This window comes from Pinus tabuliformis, chromosome 7 (assembly GCF_031772625.1).
Source record: "Pinus tabuliformis cultivar Carrire ecotype Pingquan chromosome 7, CPIR1, whole genome shotgun sequence".
In the NCBI taxonomy this organism is placed as follows: Eukaryota; Viridiplantae; Streptophyta; class Pinopsida; order Pinales; family Pinaceae; genus Pinus; species Pinus tabuliformis.
This window is the reverse complement of record NC_142293.1, coordinates 1,836,101,872-1,836,123,243: the sequence shown is the minus strand read 5'-3', so window position 1 is coordinate 1,836,123,243 and position 21,372 is coordinate 1,836,101,872. Positions and strand designations below refer to the sequence as shown.

General features: G+C 33.8%; 1 protein-coding gene across 1 annotated transcript in view; it reads left to right on the top strand.

Moving 5' to 3' along the window:
* LOC149255765 (disease resistance protein Roq1-like) overlaps positions 1 to 8,717 on the top strand; it is a 38,829-nt gene extending 30,112 nt beyond the window's left edge. Inside the window, exons 2-5 of the mRNA XM_089460925.1 lie at positions 4,567 to 5,444; positions 5,544 to 6,663; positions 6,771 to 7,133; positions 7,239 to 8,717. Of these exons, the coding sequence (XP_089317051.1) occupies positions 4,942 to 5,444; positions 5,544 to 6,663; positions 6,771 to 7,133; positions 7,239 to 8,717 (3,465 nt within the window). The 5' untranslated portion in view covers positions 4,567 to 4,941. The remainder of the gene's footprint in view (positions 1 to 4,566; positions 5,445 to 5,543; positions 6,664 to 6,770; positions 7,134 to 7,238) is intronic.
* The last annotated feature ends 12,655 nt before the right edge of the window (positions 8,718 to 21,372 follow it).

The window sequence follows — 21,372 nt, the reverse complement described above, 5'->3', positions numbered from 1 at the left end:
GCAATCTGCAAGTAATTCTATAAAAGCAAAAGGAGGGACAGGTGGCAGACTAATCATTACTTCACAAATTTCCATTGTGTGCCCACCAGCTGGCCGTCGCTGGCATCTTGTTTTGCAGACTAGATGTAATTGCTGTGGACTGTGAAATAGGTTTAGGTTTTCATTTGGGAAGGCCAAAATACTTTCTTTCTCTCAATCTATCCATCTCTGCTTCACTTCTGCTTGTATGTCTGTTTCAATGGCAAACCTGCAAACATCCACCGTGTTGTAGCTAAATGAACTCCAACTGAAACACCGCAATATGGACTTGGCTTTAAACCAAGCAAGAATTCATACCCTTTTATATAAGAACAAAGAACAAGTCTCACCAATATTCCCTACTAATTTGATAAAAGTTCCACTTTATTTTAAATCACTTACATAACTCTAAATTTTGTAGATTTTATTTTTAATTTATTTGTTTCTATATTATTTATCTATGCATATAACAGTGTACTGACAAAACTTGAGTGCCTATTATATATATATATATCGCGAAACATTGAGTTCACCGCATGTACTCTTTAGGTTATTGGCCAACAAAATCATTATTTTTCTGAAACTATTTTAGTTTTTCCAATAATACGGAAAAAAAAATTATTATAACCATGATTCATATTTTCCTCAAAATTTCTCAACTTCAAAGAAAAAAAAAAACTGCTCTGCCACTGCCCAAACTTTAAATAATTGAATTTTTAAATAACAGTGGTTGAGATGGGGAATTTTCCAGGCATCACCTTGACTTTATCACCTGCGTTTCTTTTCAAGAGAATACAGGGAATACATTGAACTATGAAAAATAAATAAATCTACTTCTTTCAATTAATTTTTTTTAATAATAATCTACTTCCTTCCTAATTAGATTATGTTCACTATGCTCTTAGTGGTCCCGTCCCACCGCCCAAACATTAAATAATTGAATTTTTAAACACCAGTGGTGTAGATAGGGACTTGAGCCGGTCAGCGGGGAATGCGTTTCCGGGAAGTTTACAGTGACCGAAAGATATGGCCACGTATAAATCACTGTTTCTTATGTCCCGAATTTCGGATTCCTTGATTTAACCATTGGATTTCTAATAAAGGCCTTGAAGAGTACTTCATTTGATTTAATGATCAATGATCCAGAAATATTGGGTATTTCTATTAACCACTTTTGCTTTGTTTTTGGAGGTTTGGAACAGCTTTCCAAGGTATTTCATGGAAGGGTATCTGCGTTGATTTCAGAGAGTCTAGCTAGGGTGGGGCGCACACTGTTTCTGGGTTCCAGAGAATTGCAGATCTAGAACTCAATATCAACCATTTGAGAGCTGCGTTGATTTCAGAGAGTCTAGCTAGGTTGGGGCGCACACTGTTTCTGGGTTCCAGAGAATTGCAGATCTAGAACTCAATATCAACCGTTTGGGAGCTGCGTTGATTTCAGAGAGTCTAGCTAGGGTGGGGCGCACACTGTTTCTGGGTTGCAGAGAATTGCAGATCTAGAACTCAATATGAACCATTTGGGAGCTGCAACTCTGGGAGAGCATGTCTATGCAGTGGCTAGGCCTATGGTCTGTCTAGAATCCAGGTTAGTTTTCAAAATTTTCGCAATCATATAAAAGTTATATTATGTTATAACAAGATAGTCCTTGAAGCCCAAGAAAAGAGTGCTAAAATAAGTGTTATGATATTTTACATTCTCTTCAGCATTTGGTTTAGCTAAAGCTTGGTTAACTGGCACAATCTGGTATTCATATAAAAGTTCATCATCACATAAAACCGTTAAACAATTTCATACATATTTTATTCGCGGAAATTAGATGGCCTCAACTAAGACAGGAAAGCCCTACGAATTTATAATAACAGAGGTGTTGAAAGACACAATCTTTTTCAATTAGTTTTGCAAACGACTATATGATCCCTCCAAGCAACCAAGCTGGAAAGAAATTTTGATTATACAAGTTCTTAGACCATTGGACTGGTGATGTTTCAGAGTTTTAAATGGATTTTTAAATTAAGATAAAAATCTAGACATTTTTTTTCATTTTTATTTGTGACTGAAGAACTGTTGAGATCAATGAAAATGTCTAGAGAATTGAACCCATGAGATTTTTGGGATTTCTGAAGTTTCAGAGTATGACTTTTTGAACCCATGACTTTTCGGATTCCTGAGATTTCAGAGTATGACTTTTCGGATTCATAAGGTTTCAAAGTTTTTAATATAAAGCTTTTTCAAATTAAGATAAAAATCCAGATAATTTTTTGTATTTGAGGTTGAAAGACCGTTAAAATCCGTGAGAATGTCGAAATTACTGAGGGTGTAGAGAAAGTTAAACCCATAAACTCTTGGACTGGTAATGTTTCAGAGTTTTAAAAGTTTAGCTTTTCAAATTTTGCACGAAAATCAAGATATTTTTATTCCCATGCGGTTGAAGGACTCTGAGATCGGCGAGAGTGGACCAATTGATCTAACCTTATAATTATGTAATATAGAAATTTACAGTTTGTATCACTTCTAAATTTTGACTTTATAATTTGGATTGTTTCACAACTTTTTTACAACTCAGATGGTTTCAAAATTCAAAATCTTTTTAGGATATTGTCATAATAAAACCCTACTCAATCGTGAAATTTCAACTAAATTTTTTATCAAATTTCTGAACCAATGCATATCCCTTTATTACAAGATGATTAGGTTATTCAATCGGTACTTGGATCCCTTTATTACAGGATTAGGTTATTCCAATATTATTCCGCCCTGACAGTCTAAGACCAAAAAGAAATGGGTTTAATATATACTGGTGTTGCAAATTGGGTGAGCTTTATGACAATGTTTCCTTAAAATTTTTGAAAAAGAAAATCAAATGTTGAATATTTACTTCCAAACGTTTGATTTAAACGAACTTTTACTTTTCCTATTACCAATTTCAGAATTCAAAAAAATTATACAAAGCCCTGTCGCGTGTGAATTTCTGTAAAGCTTTTATAATCCGGAAAGTCTGAAAATCAATGGTTGGGCAAGGCAAATCAAATCAAGGGCCTGGCTAGGCAATTTTTGCAGTGTTTACCCTATATCTATAGTCACAATTCAGTTTTTTTTGAAAAAAAAAAAAATTATTATGGAAAAGAAAGTAAATATATGAATAAGAGTAAATTTCAATCACTATAGATGTGTTGGTCGTGTTCAGACTAGTCATTATCTGTTTGCTGACACAAATCTACTTAGACTTAAAATGTGATAACATCTTTGTTAATGGTAACCATGGTGAGGTCAAAATTTGGGATGGGATGTTATTGGTATTCATTGCAGAGAAAGCAAGAAAAGCACCAAAAAGAGAATTTGGGATGGGATGTTATTGGTATTCATTGCAGAGAAAGCATGCAAAGCACCAAAAAGAGAGAACTCTCTTTCATCCAGGCTTGAAAAATCAAATTCTCTACCTAATAGCTGAGTTATTAAAATATTTGAGAGAGTAACATTTTTTTCAAATATGAAAATATTAAATTAACTTTCATTTTCAAATTCTCTACCTAATAGCTGAGAGTTATTAAAATATTTGAGAGAATAACATTTTTTTCAAATATGAAAATATTAAATTAACTTTCATTTTCATTTAATTCGAGTAATGTCAAACATAGTAATGTGAAACTCTTGTCACACTTTCTTTAATATTAATTATGATATTTTTAATTGGTTTTAAATTTTAAAACTTTTTAAATTTCAAAAACAATGTGAACCATACATAATGATGCATTATAGACCATAAATAATATGGATTTTGAGTATCATTGTTTTTATATGATATGTGTAAGATTTTAGATTTTGATATAACATTAAAATAATTATCATTTTATCTTTTCAACATGATTTTTGAGTAAGATAATTTTTTTTTTTATTTAGCTTTTATCTGAAATAAAAGAAAATAGAAATTGTGGTTGGAGTGATACCAATAAGGACGATATTTTCAAACACAAATTTTAATTAGATAAATATTTTCCTGGCATTTTTCTCCAAAAAATAAAAATAAAAAATAAAGAGAGTGATTAGAATAATCCCGTAACCTGATTATGTAAAATATCATTTTCCTATAAACAAAACTAAAATAAAATAAAAATAAATTAATAAAAATAAAAATGAGTTAATAAAGAGAGTGATTAGAATAATCCCGTAACCTGATTATGTAAAATATCATTTTCCTATAAACAAAACTAAAATAAAATAAAAATAAATTAATAAAAATAAAAATGAGTTAATAAAGATAATGATTAGAATATAAAATAAAAATAAATTAATAGAAATAAAAAAATTAATAAACATAATAGTTGGAATAATAGCATAGTGTAACTAAGATTACTACTTTATTATTATTATTCCATATAATATATCACTTATGTACTCGAGCAAATCTTAAATATTACCTTTACTCAAATTTAAAATTAATAGGGTCAATAAAAATAACAAAGTAATATGTTTCGAAACATTTCAATTTCTTTTGTTAATGCAAATTAAAAAGGGCATATTAAACTGTGTGGGTGTTGGTGTTGTGGCAGGAAAAAGGAATCTTTTTAAAGGATACATATTCCAAAGTCAAGCATCGAGCGACCGGTGGCAAACGGAATATATTGCAGTCAAATATTCATAGAAAAGTGAGGGACGGGTGGCTTTATGTTATGCTCCTAATAATATCCAGGTTGCAATCAAGTATTCATAGAAAATTGAGGTCTTCGCAGATGGAATCTTTTCTTTACTTGACAAATTCCCATTGTGTGCCCACCAGCTGGCCGTCGCTGGCATCCTGTTTTGCAGACTAGATGTAAGTGCTGTGGACTGTGAAATAGGTTTAAATTTTGCTGGGAAGGGCCAAAATACTTTCCTTCACTTAATCCATCCATCTCTGGTTCACTTCTGCCTGTATCTCTGTTTCAATGGCAAACCTGCAAACATCCACGGTTCATCCCACCGAAGACACCCCCTCCACATCCGGTGGCTACTACTACGAGGTGTTTATCAGCCACCGTGGCCCGGACCTTAAAAACACCTTTGCCAGCCACGCTTACCATCGCCTTCTTTCTCATGGAGTGCGACCGTTTTTCGACAGGGAAGAATTGCGGAAGGGAGAGTCTTTATCTCCTCAGATTAAAGCCGCCATCAGAACCGCCGCTGCTCATATCGCCATCTTCTCTCCTCGATATGCCGAGTCGAAGTGGTGTCTTGATGAACTTTCTCTTATATGCAAGTCTGGGGCTACTATAATCCCAGTCTTTTATAATGTGAAACCTTCTGAGCTTAGATGGACAGGGCGGTATGCTGAAGCCCTAACTGTGCATGAGCAGAAGGGAAGATACGAGCCCAAAAGGCTTGAAGATTGGAGAAAAGCTCTCAAAGACGTCTCGGAGATAAGCGGTTTTGAACTCGAAACCTACAATGGGTTGGAACTTGGAACTCTTAGCCCTCTCTGTTCATATTATTAATCTAACTGGTATTGATATACATCTAATGTTTTTTTGGCTGTATTTTGAATTTACAGTGACGAGGGGAAGCTGTTGGATGATCTCGTGAAATGCGTCCTTAAAAAACTCAGAAAAACAGGTTTGACTGTGGCAACATATCCAACAGGTCTTGAAGAGAAAGTAGCAGACTTTGAAAAGATCCTGTCATTGCAAGAGGGGCAGAGTGGAAAAGTGAAGGTGATGGGAATTGTGGGCATGGGTGGAATAGGCAAGACAACACTAGCCAAAGAACTCTTCAATAAGAAGTGTTCCAATTTTGGTGAGTCTTGCTTCTTATTTGATGTTAGGGAGTATGCAAGGAGAGGGTCTTTGAATTCCTTGCAAACCAAACTAATAAAAGACTTAGTTCATATAGAGGTGCGGATAGATCACATTGATGAAGGCACAGAGGTGCTCAAAACCTCTCTCAAAACTTCTCCACACGCTTTAGTGGTTATAGACGATGTAGATGATGCAGATCAGTTGAATGCTTTTAGGCCATTAATGGACGTCCTTCGATCCGATAGCCTAATTTTGGTTACATCTCGTTACAAGGATGTCCTCATAAGCTCAGGATTAGTAGAATCGTCAATCTATAGATTGACTGGTCTCAATAAACAACACTCTCAACAGCTCTTTTGCTCTTATGCCTTTTGCGATCCTCATTCGCCTTCAGAATTCAAAGATCTGGTAGATGAATTTTGCAGGGCCTGTGATGGATTGCCCTTGTCTTTGAAAGTCTTTGGCAGTCTTCTGTGTGGAAAGAGGGACATATCTTATTGGGAATGGCAATTGAATAAACTTTCCCAAATAGAACTTCCGAATAAGATTCTGCAAACGCTGAAACTCAGTTACGATGCACTGGAGGAAGAGGAAAAGCAAATGTTCATAGACACTGCCTGTTATTTCATTGGAGAGAACAGGGATATGGCGATAAGAATATGGGATGGATCAGGCTGTAACGGTCAGTTGGGCCTTGCAAATCTCCAGGACAGGTGCCTCGTTGACGTTGACACAGAAAATAATACCATAAAAATGCACGATCATCTGAGAGACCTGGGAAGACAAATTGTGGATCAGCAGAAGTCAGGTGGAGTAATCCCGCATCGTGAATGGCGTGTGATGAAGGACATTCCTGAGTTGTGGCGGCAATATTCTGTAAGTGCTTGAATTATTCATACAGCTTTATGGTTTCTTTATTCAGCAAAAGCAGAAAAGAGGAATCTTGTTGCTCTGTTTAATTTGTTTGTTGCTTGTTTTTAAAGAATGAACAGGTAATAACTGAGGTGCGCGGAATTAGGACGGTTCATCGCCTCAATAAGTACCCAGGACTTTCAGCAGAAGGGTCGTCATGGTTGAAAAGTTGGTGTGAAGAGGTGTTCGGAAACTGCCTGAGGAAGTTGATCGATCCTTCACCGTATCGTTTCAGTAAGTTACAACTTGTTGCAACTGAAGGTGATGATTTAAAAAGCATATTGAATAGGGTTAAGTCGCCAAATTTGATATGGCTACGCTGGAGTGACTGTCCGGACAACTGCCTGCCTCCCTGGCTTCTGAATCTGATGAAGAATGTAAGGGTCTTAGAAGTGAGCGGAAAGAAATTGGGTACACTATGGCGAACATCTCAGGTGAAAGTTAACGCTGATTCCTTCGTTTGCATGTCTATTATTCTTATTATTTGCCGCTCTATTTAATGAGATGAAAATATCTTATATTTCACTATTGCGTTGCAGGCACCTCTAGAGTTGCGGGAATTGACTATTCATTCTTCTGATTCTCCTCTTTTCGAGTTTCCAAAGTCCATTGGTCAGCTGCAGCACATAGAAAAGATTGTGGTGTACTCTACAGGTCTCGAATTGTTACCAAAAGAATTTTGTGATTTGCACTCCCTGAAATACCTCGATCTCTCTGATTCCTGGCACTTGCGAATGCTTCCAGATTCCTTTGGTTGCTTAACAAATCTCGTGCACCTTAATCTCTCTGCCACGGGTTTGCAAATGCTTCCAGATTCCTTTGGTTGCTTAACAAATCTCGTGCACCTTGATCTCAGTTCTTCCTCGAGTTTGCAAATGCTTCCAAATTCCTTCGGCAATTTAATTCGCCTTAAATATCTGAATCTCAACAAGTGCTCAGAGTTGACCATATCCAATGAAACATTTGCAAATGTCCGTTCTCTTGAAGAATTACATCTGCTGGGTACAAATTTACAAAAATTGCCTGAGGATATCAGAAACCTCAGGAATCTGGAAGTACTTACTGTGGGAAGCCATTCCTTGAAAGAACTGCCATGTTCGCTGGGTCACCTGAGCAGATTGAAGCACATGGAGCTCGTCTATTGCAGAGAACTGAAATCTTTGCCCGATTCGTTGGGACTGCTGACTCAGCTGTCAGAGTTGAAGATAGAGGAATGTGGAATAGAGTCCTTACCGCCAGAAATGGAGAAATTGAGCAACCTGGTAAAGTTAACAGTAGAATCCTGTCCGATACGCGAGCTGCCATTGAAAAGCGGGGTGGAAGGAGCACTGTCCCGACTGGAATACTTAGAGCTGAGCAGAACAGAAATATCGAAGATATGTTTGGTTGAGGGTGTTTGTCCCAGCCTTAAATTTCTCAATATCTTATATTGCAATGATCTGGTGGAGGTTGGAGCACTGCCACCAACACTCATAAAACTGTTTGTGCGTGGTTGTCATAAGTTGAGGAAAATAGAAGGGCTTTATAATCTTACAAACCTTCAAGAACTACACATCTCGGGGTGTAAAGAGTTGGAGGAGCTGCCGTGTCTTGAAAGGTTAATATCTTTGAAGACGATCTCTTTGGGTGATTGTGATAAGGTGAGGAAAATGGAAGGGCTTCATAATCTTACAAACCTTCAACAACTACACATCAGCTGGTGTAAAGAGTTGGAGGAGCTGCCGTGTCTTGAAAGGTTAATATCTTTGAAGACGATCGGGGTGGAGAGTTGTGATAAGGTGAGGAAAATGGAAGGGCTTCATAATCTTACAAACCTTCAAGAACTAGAGATCAGGTGGTGTAAAGAGTTGGAGGAGCTGCCGTGTCTTGAAAGGTTAATATCTTTGAAGAAGATTGAGATTCATAGGTGTCCTAAGTTAAAAAGAATAGAGGGCCTGGGGCAGCTGACACAGCTTGAACAGTGTTGGGTGGAGGTATATATAGACGGACAACCACAGAGACAGCAGCAGCTGGATTGACGTACACCGTGGCTTCAACAGGTGGCGTGAAGTACACGGTGGGTTTATGCGATGTTATTGGTGATGAGGGCTGGAAATGTGCAATCTGTGTTGAAGTGTCGATACAGCTAATTATTGTAACTTGTAATTATTGAAAATCTTTATTACGAATTATTTTTCTTATTTATTTTAAATTTTAAAAAATAAATAAATAATAAATCGTAGATTGAATGGTATTTTAAATGTCGTATTCTTTTCTGCTTCATTCATAATACTTTCAATTTAATTTATGAAAAAATGTTAAATTATAAAATATTATTTTATTTTTATTTTTATAAATGATTTCATAGTTAACATTAAATTTATTATTAATTATTGGTGTTATTTTTTAAAATTCAATAATATATTTGATTTATTATTATTATTATTTTAATATATTATATTATGCAAAATGTTAATTTATAAAAAAAACCTTATTATCTTTATTTCTGTATATATTTTCGAATTAGTCACCGGAGTTTCCACAGAAATAACATTTTTTTGCCAACGTTTCGAATCCAACCGGGATCCATCATCAGGACAACAAGAATGCTTTGATAGAAGAAGAGCAGTTATTTAGGGTTTAAATAGAAATGAGGAGAGAAAGGAGGTGAAGGTCGGCTCTCAATTTTTGAGAAGTCGGCTGCCTCTTTATTTAATAATTTATTATTATTATTATTTATTTATTTATTTATTATTTTTTTTTTACCATAATTATTTTAATTAAAATTATTAATATAATCATTAATTATATTAATTATTATAATATATAAAATTTTTATTTATTAATATAATAATTAATTATATTAATATAATAGTTAATTCTATTAATATAATAATTAATTATTTTAATTATAAATAGTTTAAAAATTTATTACTAATTAAAATCTTAATTCTTTATTTAATTATTAATTGGATATTAATTAATTATTAATATACTATTAATTATTAATTAAAATTAAAAAATGGAAATGATTATAATTATTATAATAACTATGGTTAATGTAGTAATGATTTTATTAATTATTAATATTGATATAATAAATAATATAATAATTAATATACTACCTAATTAATTATATTAATATAAATATGATAATAATAATTAATTTTACTAATTATTATTATTAATATAATAAATAATATAATAATTAACTATTTAATTAATTAATTATTAAAATATAATACTTAATTAATTATATTAATATAAAATGATAATAATTAATTTTATTAAATATTATTATTAATATAATAAATAATATAATAACTAATTATTAAAATATACTGCTTAATTATATAAATATGATATTTTAATAATTAATTTTATTAATTATTGTTATTAATATATTAAATAATAAAATAATTAATTATTAAAATATAATACTTAATTAATTATATTAATTTAGTATTAATAAAAATCAATACTTAATTAATTATATTAATTTAGTATTAATAAAATTAATACTTAATTAATTATATTAATTTAGTATTAATAAAAATTAATACTTAATTAATTATATTAATTTAGTATTAAATAATACTTAATTAATTGTATTAATTTAGTATTAATAAATAATTATTAATTAATTGATTAATAATTAATTAATTAATAATAATTAATTACTAATTAATTAATAATAATAATAATAATAATTAATTACTACTTAATTAATTACTCATTAATTACTTAATTAATTAGAAATGAATTAGTAATTATTATTATTATTATTATGGTTAATTTTTCTGATTAGGGGAAACCAGCTACTGCTAATCTCCATGCCATTGTCTCTGTTGAGATTATGTGGGTGTTTGAAAATCTCAAGAGCCTCTCTGATCTTCCGCTTATGGTGCTGCTCTTCCTTGGCGATAATGGAGGCGCTTTCCAAGAAGACATGGTGCTTAGTTTTCGAAGAATGTTCTGCGAGGGCGGAAGAACGAGACCTTTCATTCTTAATATCAGCTCCATGTTCTTTGAGTCTGGTCTGCAGAGAGCGGCCTGTTTCACCAATGTAGCTTTTTCCACATGAGCAATCGATCTTATAGACTCCTTTAAGTTGTTGTTTATCAATATTATCTTTAACCGATCTCATACTTTGTCTGATAGTTCCAGGGGCTGAGAATTGCGTGCTTATGCTTTTCCTTCTTAGGACTTTCGCAATCTTATCTGTAACTCCATGAATGTAAGGAAGAAAAACCCTACCCCCTTCAGGTTGATCTCGGGCTCTAGGTTCATGAGATAGCAACCTTTTCTCCGCTTTCTGAATTGCTTTCTTAACCTCATTTTCTTTGTAGCCTAAACCTTTAAAGGTTGAGACTAAATGCCTCTTTTCTTCATCAAGATGATCAGCGTCAGAAATTCGAAGGGCCCTGATAGCAAGAGTGTTTAGGACACCAAGCTTCTGGGCCAGATGATGGTGGGAGTCAGCGTGGAGGTAGTTCTCTGTATGGGTGGACTTTCTGAAGACTTTGTGCCCTATGGAGCCATCATCTTTGCTCATGATGAGGATGTCTAAGAAAGGAGAGCCGACCTTCACCTCCTTTCTCTCCTCATTTCTATTTAAACCCTAAATAACTGCTCTTCTTCTATCAAAGCATTCTTGTTGTCCTGATGATGGATCCCGGTTGGGATTCGAAACGTTGGCAGAAAAATGTTCTTACTGTGGAAACTCCGGTGACTAATTCGAAAATAATGTACCACAGAGGTCTTAAATCCAGAATTTCTGTATATAATTTAATAATTTATATTAAATTTATTATTAATTAATATTATTGTTTTTTAAATTTAATAATATATTTTATTTCTTATTAAAATTTATGTTTTTATTTTTAAATATATTAGATGAAGATGATTAACTTCTACAAACACCAATGTGGTATGTTGGATCTTAAGAAAGTAAGAAATTAATTCATAATCTTTAATATTTTATTTTTATAATAAAAAAGAAGGGGAATAAACATTTTTAAATCACAATAGTTTTGTTTAACAAGTCAAGAAGGTTGGTAGTGTGACAAATGTATTGGAAATGAGAACCTTGTAATCCAAGATAATGTGCTTTTCATCTTCAACCCTTTTAGTATAAAAAATGCGACAAATTATTTCATCCCAAAAGTGTTATGGGAATAGACCCACACTTGGTTTCACTTCGAAGCTCATAAGAATTGATTCTTATCTTCACAATGTTCATTTTCTTATTAGGATTGGTAAAGACAAACATAATTCTAGTTAGTAAGAGTGGGGTTCATTACCTCTTTATAATATCTCAACTTCCCTTTCCCCTTTAGCTCCTCATCATCCCACAACTTATCCTTAAATTTGGAAGTAATAGTATTTTTAATATTATCCTTATTCTCTAAGATGATGTCCTCCTTTATCCGACAATGGTCGAGCCAAACTTGGACATCCTTGTGCCATGCTCGCTTGAGCCGGAGGTGGGGGTTTTGACTAGAGTTAGAAACACTTTTGGGGAACTTCTTGCCTTCCATGTAAAACATCTTCTTATACAACATATACCTAAACATAGCCATGTTTTCAATGGGGGAAAGACTAGCTTCAATCAAGAGGATATGATAGGGAGTATTTCCTTTAATCTTGAGGTTGTAGGTTATAAATTTCTTTATTCAATCTTCCTTCATGATTCTCTAGACATACTACAACCCCAAACCTCACCACCATATAAAATAGTAGGGCTGACAAGAGTCTCAAAGAGGAGTTCCTTTTTACTCCAAACCTAAAGGTCAATCGACTTACAATTGTTTTCAAGCTCATAATAAGTTTTCCATCCTCAAATAATCTTTTTCTCAATGTTATAATTCCAGTTGAGTTGATGATTAATGTCAATACCTAAATATTTGTATGAAGAAAAATTATCCAAGTAATTGTTATCATATATGAAATTATCATGATTGATCTTTTCGGATTTAACTATCATGACTTTAGTCTTGTCTGTATTAATAGTCATACCCATCCTGGAGCAATGATCATGGAGGATTTTATGTTGCTTGTCGAGATCATGATGGATTTTGGTTAGGAGGAAGATATCGTCAACATAAAGGAGAAGAGTAATGACCATACTAGCAAGCTTGGGGCCATTGCATCCCGTAGCTTCCAACCACTCTTTTAGCTCATCAATGTAAATGCCAAAAAGGGTATGGGATAGGGGGCACCTTTGCATAACGTCGATATTGCATTTAATTTCTTTAGACCAACCCTTGGTGGTCTTAAGCTTAGCGACAACATTCTCGTATAGCCAAATCACAACAACCGTCAACTCGAGAGGAACCATTATCTATTCGAGTCTTTACCATAACTTATCCCGAGGAACTTTGATGAAAGATTTTGAAAATCAACAAAACAACAATGATAATACTATATTTTTATTTGAAAATAAAATATAATTTTATGAAATTTTGTATATATATGTATGAACAATTCTTTGAACTGATATTTTCTATGACTACATTAGTTCATTTATTCATATTAATTGATTTTTTAATAAAATATTATTCGACATTATTTTAGTTTTTCTTTTCTTTTTTATTAGTTAATTTAATAATACAAAAAAAATTATAATTCAAAGCATAAAAAATTATTAACATTATTAGAAAAAAGAAAAAAATTAATATAGAAAGGGCTACCACATTTTCAAATAAAAAAAAACTCTACACAATCAATTAAACAAGTGGGATAACTATATAGCAACATAGTCCTTGCCTCTTTTGGTATTTATCAGTATGCTAGCATTGTTGAGGAAGTACAAGGTCCACGTTTTGTCATTATTTGAAAACAATTTTTTTTGTGTTGCACCTCTTGTTTTTGCAAGCTACTATGACAAATACTGATTGCAGAGCCCTCTACACCTTCTTCATTTGTTTACAACTAGTAATTATTACAAAATGATTTAGAGTAAATGTTATTAAGAACTCAAACAATGTCTTGACTACATGTCGATTCGCCCAATAAATGGCGAAAAAAATACATTTACCGGTAGGGGAGATTTTATTAATCATAGGATTAAGCCTTAATTAATTTTTTAATATGCATTAATCCACGCCATGGGAGGTTGATTGAGTTTATGTGACATTTCGTCGAATCGTTGCCACAAAATAGGAAAATATGTGTGTCAACTAACGTGAAAATTGACGGTTTACACTTTTTAATTAACCTGAGTTAGCAGTAGCCATTGTGGCAGGCATAGTGTGTAAAGTGATGACATATCACTCCAAAATAAGGAAACATGGTAGTTGCAATATCTGATTTATGCATGTTGATATGGCCAAAATAGGTGACATGTGGCAGTACAAAGCTTGAGGTTTCCGGTGGAGCATAATACCCACATTAGGCTTAGTGATTCATTTCTCGACGCGAATTCATAGTGTATCACTTAGAATTGGCAGGGAACATGGCCTAATAGAAGTTGTGAGACAAAGATCTTTATGTCATTTAACATAAGCATTAATGCTAGTCCTTTTCCAACTAATACATGTCACTGTGTGGTCTATATCGTTTGTCCATGTTAGCAGCTAGAACAACTCATCATAAAACACTAAGTTCAAGGATTAACAGAAAAAATAAATGTCTTATGTTATATAACAAAAGCAAATTCCCGTCGTGGCACAACATGAATGCTAATCCTTGCAATTAAAGAATTAATCTATGCACTTTAAGTATTAACATCAGTAATTAAGGGTAATCAAATTTATTATGGTTAATGCATATATTGGAGGCCATTGCACATTTAAATGGAACTAATCATCACATTTGTTCAACGAAGACTCAGGTGTTAGATGTATTTTCAGGCCTTAATGGAAATTCATCAACTTTTGTACAAGAGTAATGGTGAAATGATCATGTATTTATGGCTTAAGAAAATGAAAACTTATTAAATTTTGATAATGATTCTTTTTTATTCATGTTGCATAGTTGTCGCATTATTACATTGTTTAGGCCAAAGACAAAGAAAGATCTAGGCTAAATAAACTCAAATTTGCAGAAGATACAAAGAACAATAATCTAATGCAAGTCATTTTACTGTTACTGTTGTATTAATAGCAAAAAGCGGTAGTAAGAAGAAATTGTAGTGGGTTCTTCTCATTTAAATGCTCTCCAAGTCAAAATGAATGAGAGAACACAAGCTAATGAAATGTGTACTCTTGTTCAAAATCCAAAATTGAAATGGAAAATGAAGCCTAAATATTATTGTTTTAGTGCTACAGGAAGAAGCATTGGACAACCTACATCAAGAAATAAACGGAGAATCACTACGACACCAAAGGCCCAAGTTCAACACACAAAAGGGCATGAAATAAAAATTTCAATTGACAACTGTGAGAAACTCATAGCTTATAGATGTACACTTTATGGCAAGAACATTTAAGGTACCCCATCTTATATGCTTAGTCATTAACTTGTTGTGAATGAGGATGACAAAGAAGCTGAGAGACCTTTGTAATGAAATAGGAAAAGAGGTATGTGACTATGGTTGTAGCTTATCCAATACTCAGAGATAGCAATAATAAAAGGTAACACATTATGGAGTGGGGTGACAATAGCTCCAAAATTTCTTTCAAGAAATATGTAAGTATGTCTAAAGTAAAAGTTTTAATCTCATATTTTTGTTTACTTAACTCGTATATATAGTAAGTTAATGTTTAGAGAGAAATAAAACAACAAATGACCATATGAGAAAAAGTTTTAGAAGCAATGGAATAAAGGTGGTCACCTTAGGAAGATTGTCTTAAAACCTACTTGAAAATACTTAATTAAATTCCAAAGCCTTCCATCGACAATTAAGCCAATGTTCAAAAAGTGTCATCTAACACAAGCCATCCATATAGACGTAACAATCAACTTAACCAATAGGATGATGCCAAAATCATTATGTAGTTGCATAAAATATTTAATTTACTTTCATTATGTGGAACTATTTAAAGGATAAATGATATGCTAAAAATGATTACAATTTTCTGAGAAGAAGACTTTGCATTATTATAAAGCAGAATTTTGAAATTCTGAAGACTACACAAGCTAATGGTCAGATTCTCTATCTGGTACACCATCTATTTACAAAGAATTATATGAGATATAGTAAATGTTGAATAGTGTAGCAAGAAAGTCTCAATTTGACTTTGCCTTAGTTAAATTGGAAAAAAATGAATTTCCACACCAGCAGACAACTTGGAGGCAGTTAACTTGGGTGAGATGGCTCTTGTCACTCAGTTAGCTCAGTAAATTCAAGTTAGAGGGCTTGAGTTCAGTGAAGCATGTGTGATTGATAAATTATAGTAATCCAATTCAGTTATATCTAGTTGAGTTAAGTTAAACTAGTTTTAAAAGTTGTAGGAACTAGTGGAAGGTCAGTTGTGCAGTGAGACAATAGTCTAACTCAATGATCATCTAGTTAACTGATCAATCAGGCTAAAATAACTAATGCATGCAGAGAATTTGAGTTCCCGACTATGGTGGAGATTCCAGGGCAGTGTAAAAAGAAGTTGTAGACTATTTTGAGTGTACATGTGTTACATGGAGTCAGATGATAAAACCTTGGGAATTGCACAATCAATTGGAGGAAAATTCCTAGAACATAGGGGCTAATTCTCTAGGATTTAAGCAAGGAATAGGGGTTCAATCAGAGGCAACAATTGACTAAGTCTAGATCAGAGATTCTCATTGAGTAGAGAGATAGGTTATTCACTTGTAGGTTGAGCTCAGACATAGCCAGAAATTGTAATACATCTCTATTCATATGATTAATGCAAAGAGGCTTGAGTGTTTTTTCCCAGTTGGGTTCCTTCAAGAAAAAAATATTGTGCATGTTACTTATAATTGTATGTTTGCGATTGTTTTTCTAAATTGTGAATTGAATTCCGCAGAACAGTAGAGTATAATTGTGTTTCTTGATTTAGATTAAAATTTCTTGAGCAGTTGCAATTCTATCACCAAATTTCTACATGGTATCAAAGCATGATTCACATTAGAACATGAATTTCTAAGTGTTTTCTCAGGATGTTCAAATTTGCAGCTTCAGTGTAGTAGGATCTCTTCAGAGTTGGGAGAACGACCTTCAATGGAATGAGACTAAAGTATGCCTTGAAAGGCAGCTTGAGTTTCATTTCATGAAAGGATCGCATGGAGGTAGTTCTTGATGACAATGGCTTACTAGAATACATCAAGACAAATGTTGTAAAACTGACAAAATCTGATGCCTAGAACCTAGCCCAATGAAAGAAATATGTATCCAAGGTGAGGAGAATAATATTGGAGGGAGTGTGAGACCTCATTGTATCAAATCTCCATGGGAGAGAAACTCCTTTCACAAAGTGGAAGGTACTTGCAGAGTTTTTCGAGAATAATAGTCATCATAGAAAATTGGCCCTCAAAGACAAACTTCGAAACATCATGATGCAAAAGAATGATACTATTCCGTAGTATCTCACAATATTTATACAAGTTTGGTACGATCTTGAACAGGTCGGTGTGAATGTTGCAAAATATGACCTAGTGAGCCTAGCTCTCATAGGCCTTCCCAAAAGCTGGCATAGCTACCAGGATTCAGTGAACGAGAGGGAGAAATTACCGAATTGGGAACTCTTGTGGTCCGATTTGGTACAAGAAGAGTTTAGGCAGAATACCAAAGATGGAAGTTCATCCAAGGGCAAGGATGAAGAAGCTTTTACATTGGTTGGAAAGGGAAAAAAGGTTGAAGGGAAGAAATCTCAAACCAAACAAGAATCTAACCAAGGGGGCAAGAAGAAATACTTTTCTAACATAAAATGCTTCAATTGTCATGAATTTATGCACCATGCTATGAAGTGTCCACAAAAAAATTCTAGCAAGAAGAACTCAACAGGAGCAGTAGGTGAAGCTTTCACTTCATAGTTCGAGTTTGACTTCACCCTTATCGTATGCATGGTCAACACTATGATGGGGAGTGTGTGGCAATTGGACTCTAATGCCTCGTTCCACATGACAAGGTGTAGAGATTTTTTCAATGACCTAGAGGAAAAAGATATCCATATGCATATTGAGCTTGGGGACAACAGAGGGTACAATGCTGCTGGGATTGGTATAGTAACCTTTAAGAGGGAGTCAGGATCCCCTCTTCATCTCAAAGATTTCATGTTTTTTCCAAGCCTAAAGAAGAAACTCATATTTGTAATAGTTTTGGAAGACTATGGTTATGATGTGATCTTCAACAAAGGGAAAGCATTCTGGAGACACATAGCCACTGGAAAGGTGAAGTAGATCAAAGTTCGTGTGAAGAACCTATATAAACTTGATGTGGAATATTGTGCTGGATTAAGAAGTAAGAAAGAGAAAGTGAAAAGTTGCAATGTCGGTGAATTTTGGCACAGGAGATTGAACCATTTCCATCACGGCACCTTAAAGATTATGCAACAAATAACCACTGGCCTTCCTAAAGAAGCACTTGAGCAGTGGGACTTTTGCAAAGGTTATACCTTAGGGAAGTAAGTAAAATCCACATTCCATGACTGAGACAACAAAGCACATGCACTCTTGGAAAGAGTCCGCTTTGATGTTTGTGGAAATTTCTCGACAACCTCCATTGCTAGACATAAATATTTTGTTATTTTTATTGATGATTTCTCAAGGAAATGTTCGATCTTCTTCATGTGAAAAAAGGACGAGGCATTCTCAAAGTTTGTAGAATTCAAGGCACTAGTTGAGAAAGAGATCGATAAGAAGGTGAAGGCTCTCAGGAGAGATAATGAAGGTGAGTATGTTTCAAATGACTTCAAATATTTCTTGCGAAAGAAGACATTCGAAGAGAGATGACAAAACCCCAAAACCCACAACAGAATGTGGTAGTTGAGACAAAGAACCATAGAATTGTTGGAGAAACAAGAGTTATGCTACATGACCAAGGACTACCATTGCATTCATGCGTAGAGACATGTAACACAACAATCTACTTGTAGAACCAGAGTCCTCATTAGATTCTTGGTATGATTACACTGGAGGAGGCTTTATTGGGGAGAAAGTCAGATGTATCTCACTTTAGGATATTTGGAGCCTTTGTTTACTGCCATGTCTCCAAAGATTGAAGGAAGAAGCTTTAGCTGACAACAAAGTTAGGAGTTTTTATGGGTTAGAATGAAACTCTACAAAACTATTGGGTGTACTGACCTTCCCTCAGAATGACAGTTGTGCGAAGGGATGTAAATTTTGATGAGGAGAAAGCGATGCAGTGCTCACTTGAGAGGGAGCTTTAGATACCACAAGAAGAAGAGATTTTAGCTCCAAAGGAGGAGCCTCAAGAAGTTGCAGAGCAGCCAAAAATAGAGGAGAAGAAGGTGGAGACATCCACTCAAGCAGAACCATCTAGAGAAGGAAAAAAAACCAGGGAAGCTGATAGATTAGCGCAAGACGTTGTTAAAAATTTTCAACTATGGTCAAATTCCACTTTAGATAGCTTAATTGATGGAGGTAATGATTGCATTTATTTCCTCTTTTTGAGTTGCAATCACTCGCATAGAACCTCATTCATGCAACTAGAGCCTTCCAGTTGCATGGATAACTCTCCATACATGTGATTGGGGGTTTAAGGTTTCTGTAGTCCAGATCTGACCCAGTCGCTCGCATACTAGGATTAAGGGAGTGACTGGGAATCTATAGTCGCTTGCATGACACCCTCCTCCATGCAACCAAGACCTTAAATATTGAATCTCAATCTTCTGAAGATTTCACTAAGTGATTGCATGGTTTGGAAATTGGCTGCAGACAATAACAGTTGATTACAGAATTCATAATCATATTTTTGAGTATATGTTTTGTTGGGTTCATTTATGGATTTTTTTTATGGTTAGTTGCATATATGTATATATGGGTCATTTTACTCTCTTTTTCTGAAAGGGTTTTACCCATAGTGGGTTTTCTCTAGCCTTTGACCAATTGTGGTGTCTCTATGTGTGAATGATTTCCTTTTATTGTTCCTTTATGTTTCGATGCATTGATGATGATGATATTGTTGTTTCTACATAGTTGCATATGATAATGAATAATGATGTAATATGAACAATGTTATGGGGGTGAACTTAACGTGTTAATAAGGAAATGCAATTATCAAAACGAAAAACAATATAACCCTATGAAAAATTAACATGGTATCAATGTTGGGATGAATAAAATTCATGGAGATCACCCCCATTGAGACAACTTTGATGGAAGCAAGAGAATATGGAGGAGACCTACAATAATTCTAGGGTTTGAAGATAACCTTAGGCAATTTGTGTATTAGGGTGTGATGGATATCACAAGGTGAGAGTTTGAGATAAACCATGATTTATGGAAATATTTGAGATATTAAATCTAGAAACCATAGCATGGTCAAAGTAAAGATGCTCAAGCACTCGGGACAGATTTGATGAAGCCCTAGATGGGATAGTCTCTAGTAGGCTTGGTTGTTGATAAAGTTAATTCAGATAGTAAATACATCAATTGGACTATGGATAGTGATGGCTCTTAAAGGCTATTTCAAGAGGGAGAGGATCACCTCTCATTGAAGATAAGTTCTTTCCGATTTATGATGCTTATTTATGTCCTTACTTTTGTTTAGACTTATAGATCTGATTATTGTTTTGATAATTATTTATACTTCCATCATGTATATTTAAGTATATGGATGTTTCTAACCTCCTTAATGAGATGTGATAAGTGTATCCTTATTAAGGATCATTTGAGATGCAAAAAAGATGGCTAGAGTTGGAAAATGTAAAGAGGCACTTGATGAAAAGATGACAAAGTGATACAAGCTTCCTATGTCAAATGAAAAGATACACAAGTATTTGAATACTACAAGGTATGCATGGTATATTGTTTCAATGTTATGTTTCAGCTGTAATATTCGATAGAAATGAAAGCCCTAAGGTATGATTAGAATGTCTCCTTCTCAAATGGTTCATGCATGCATATGAAAGAAATTTGGATTCATACTTGATATTGAACAAGTATCTTACCTTCTAGACATGATGAACTTCTTAATTCTATGAGACTACTTAAAAGTTGATCTTTGATATAGTGGCATACTTGATGTTTGACTTACATCTATCATTTTTTGGTATCTTGATCCCATGAAGAAGGCTAGCACCTTGATTCTAATAGATGGTAACTTTATGCTACTAATATTGTCTGTGAAAAGAATGATAGCCGTGATGATAGAAATATAACAATGATGTTGATATTCAAGATCTTTTGTTGACCATGGTTATGTTTTCATGTGCTTAGTAATTATGGATTATGGTAAAATTGAATGCCTTGAATTGATTGAGCTATGTGACAAATAAGTAATGCATGTGACCATGATTCTTGAAGTATGATCCTATTAGCTATTTGACAAAAACCCTTGATGAAATATTGATGTCATGATTCCATGATGAACTAGTTGTTAGCATGATAAATATATGTGATATAATATGAGTTTATGGTCTAACAGATATGCTAATGCATGATATGATCATAGATAGGTTGATGGCATGAATGAGGATGACAGAAGTGGATTCCAATTCATAGGGAGAACCTCTCCATAAGATCCCTTCTCCTATTTTCATTTGCATTATATACTCTTTACTATTGAAGTATAATTTATGGGCATGAATAGACAAATATATGACAATATTGATT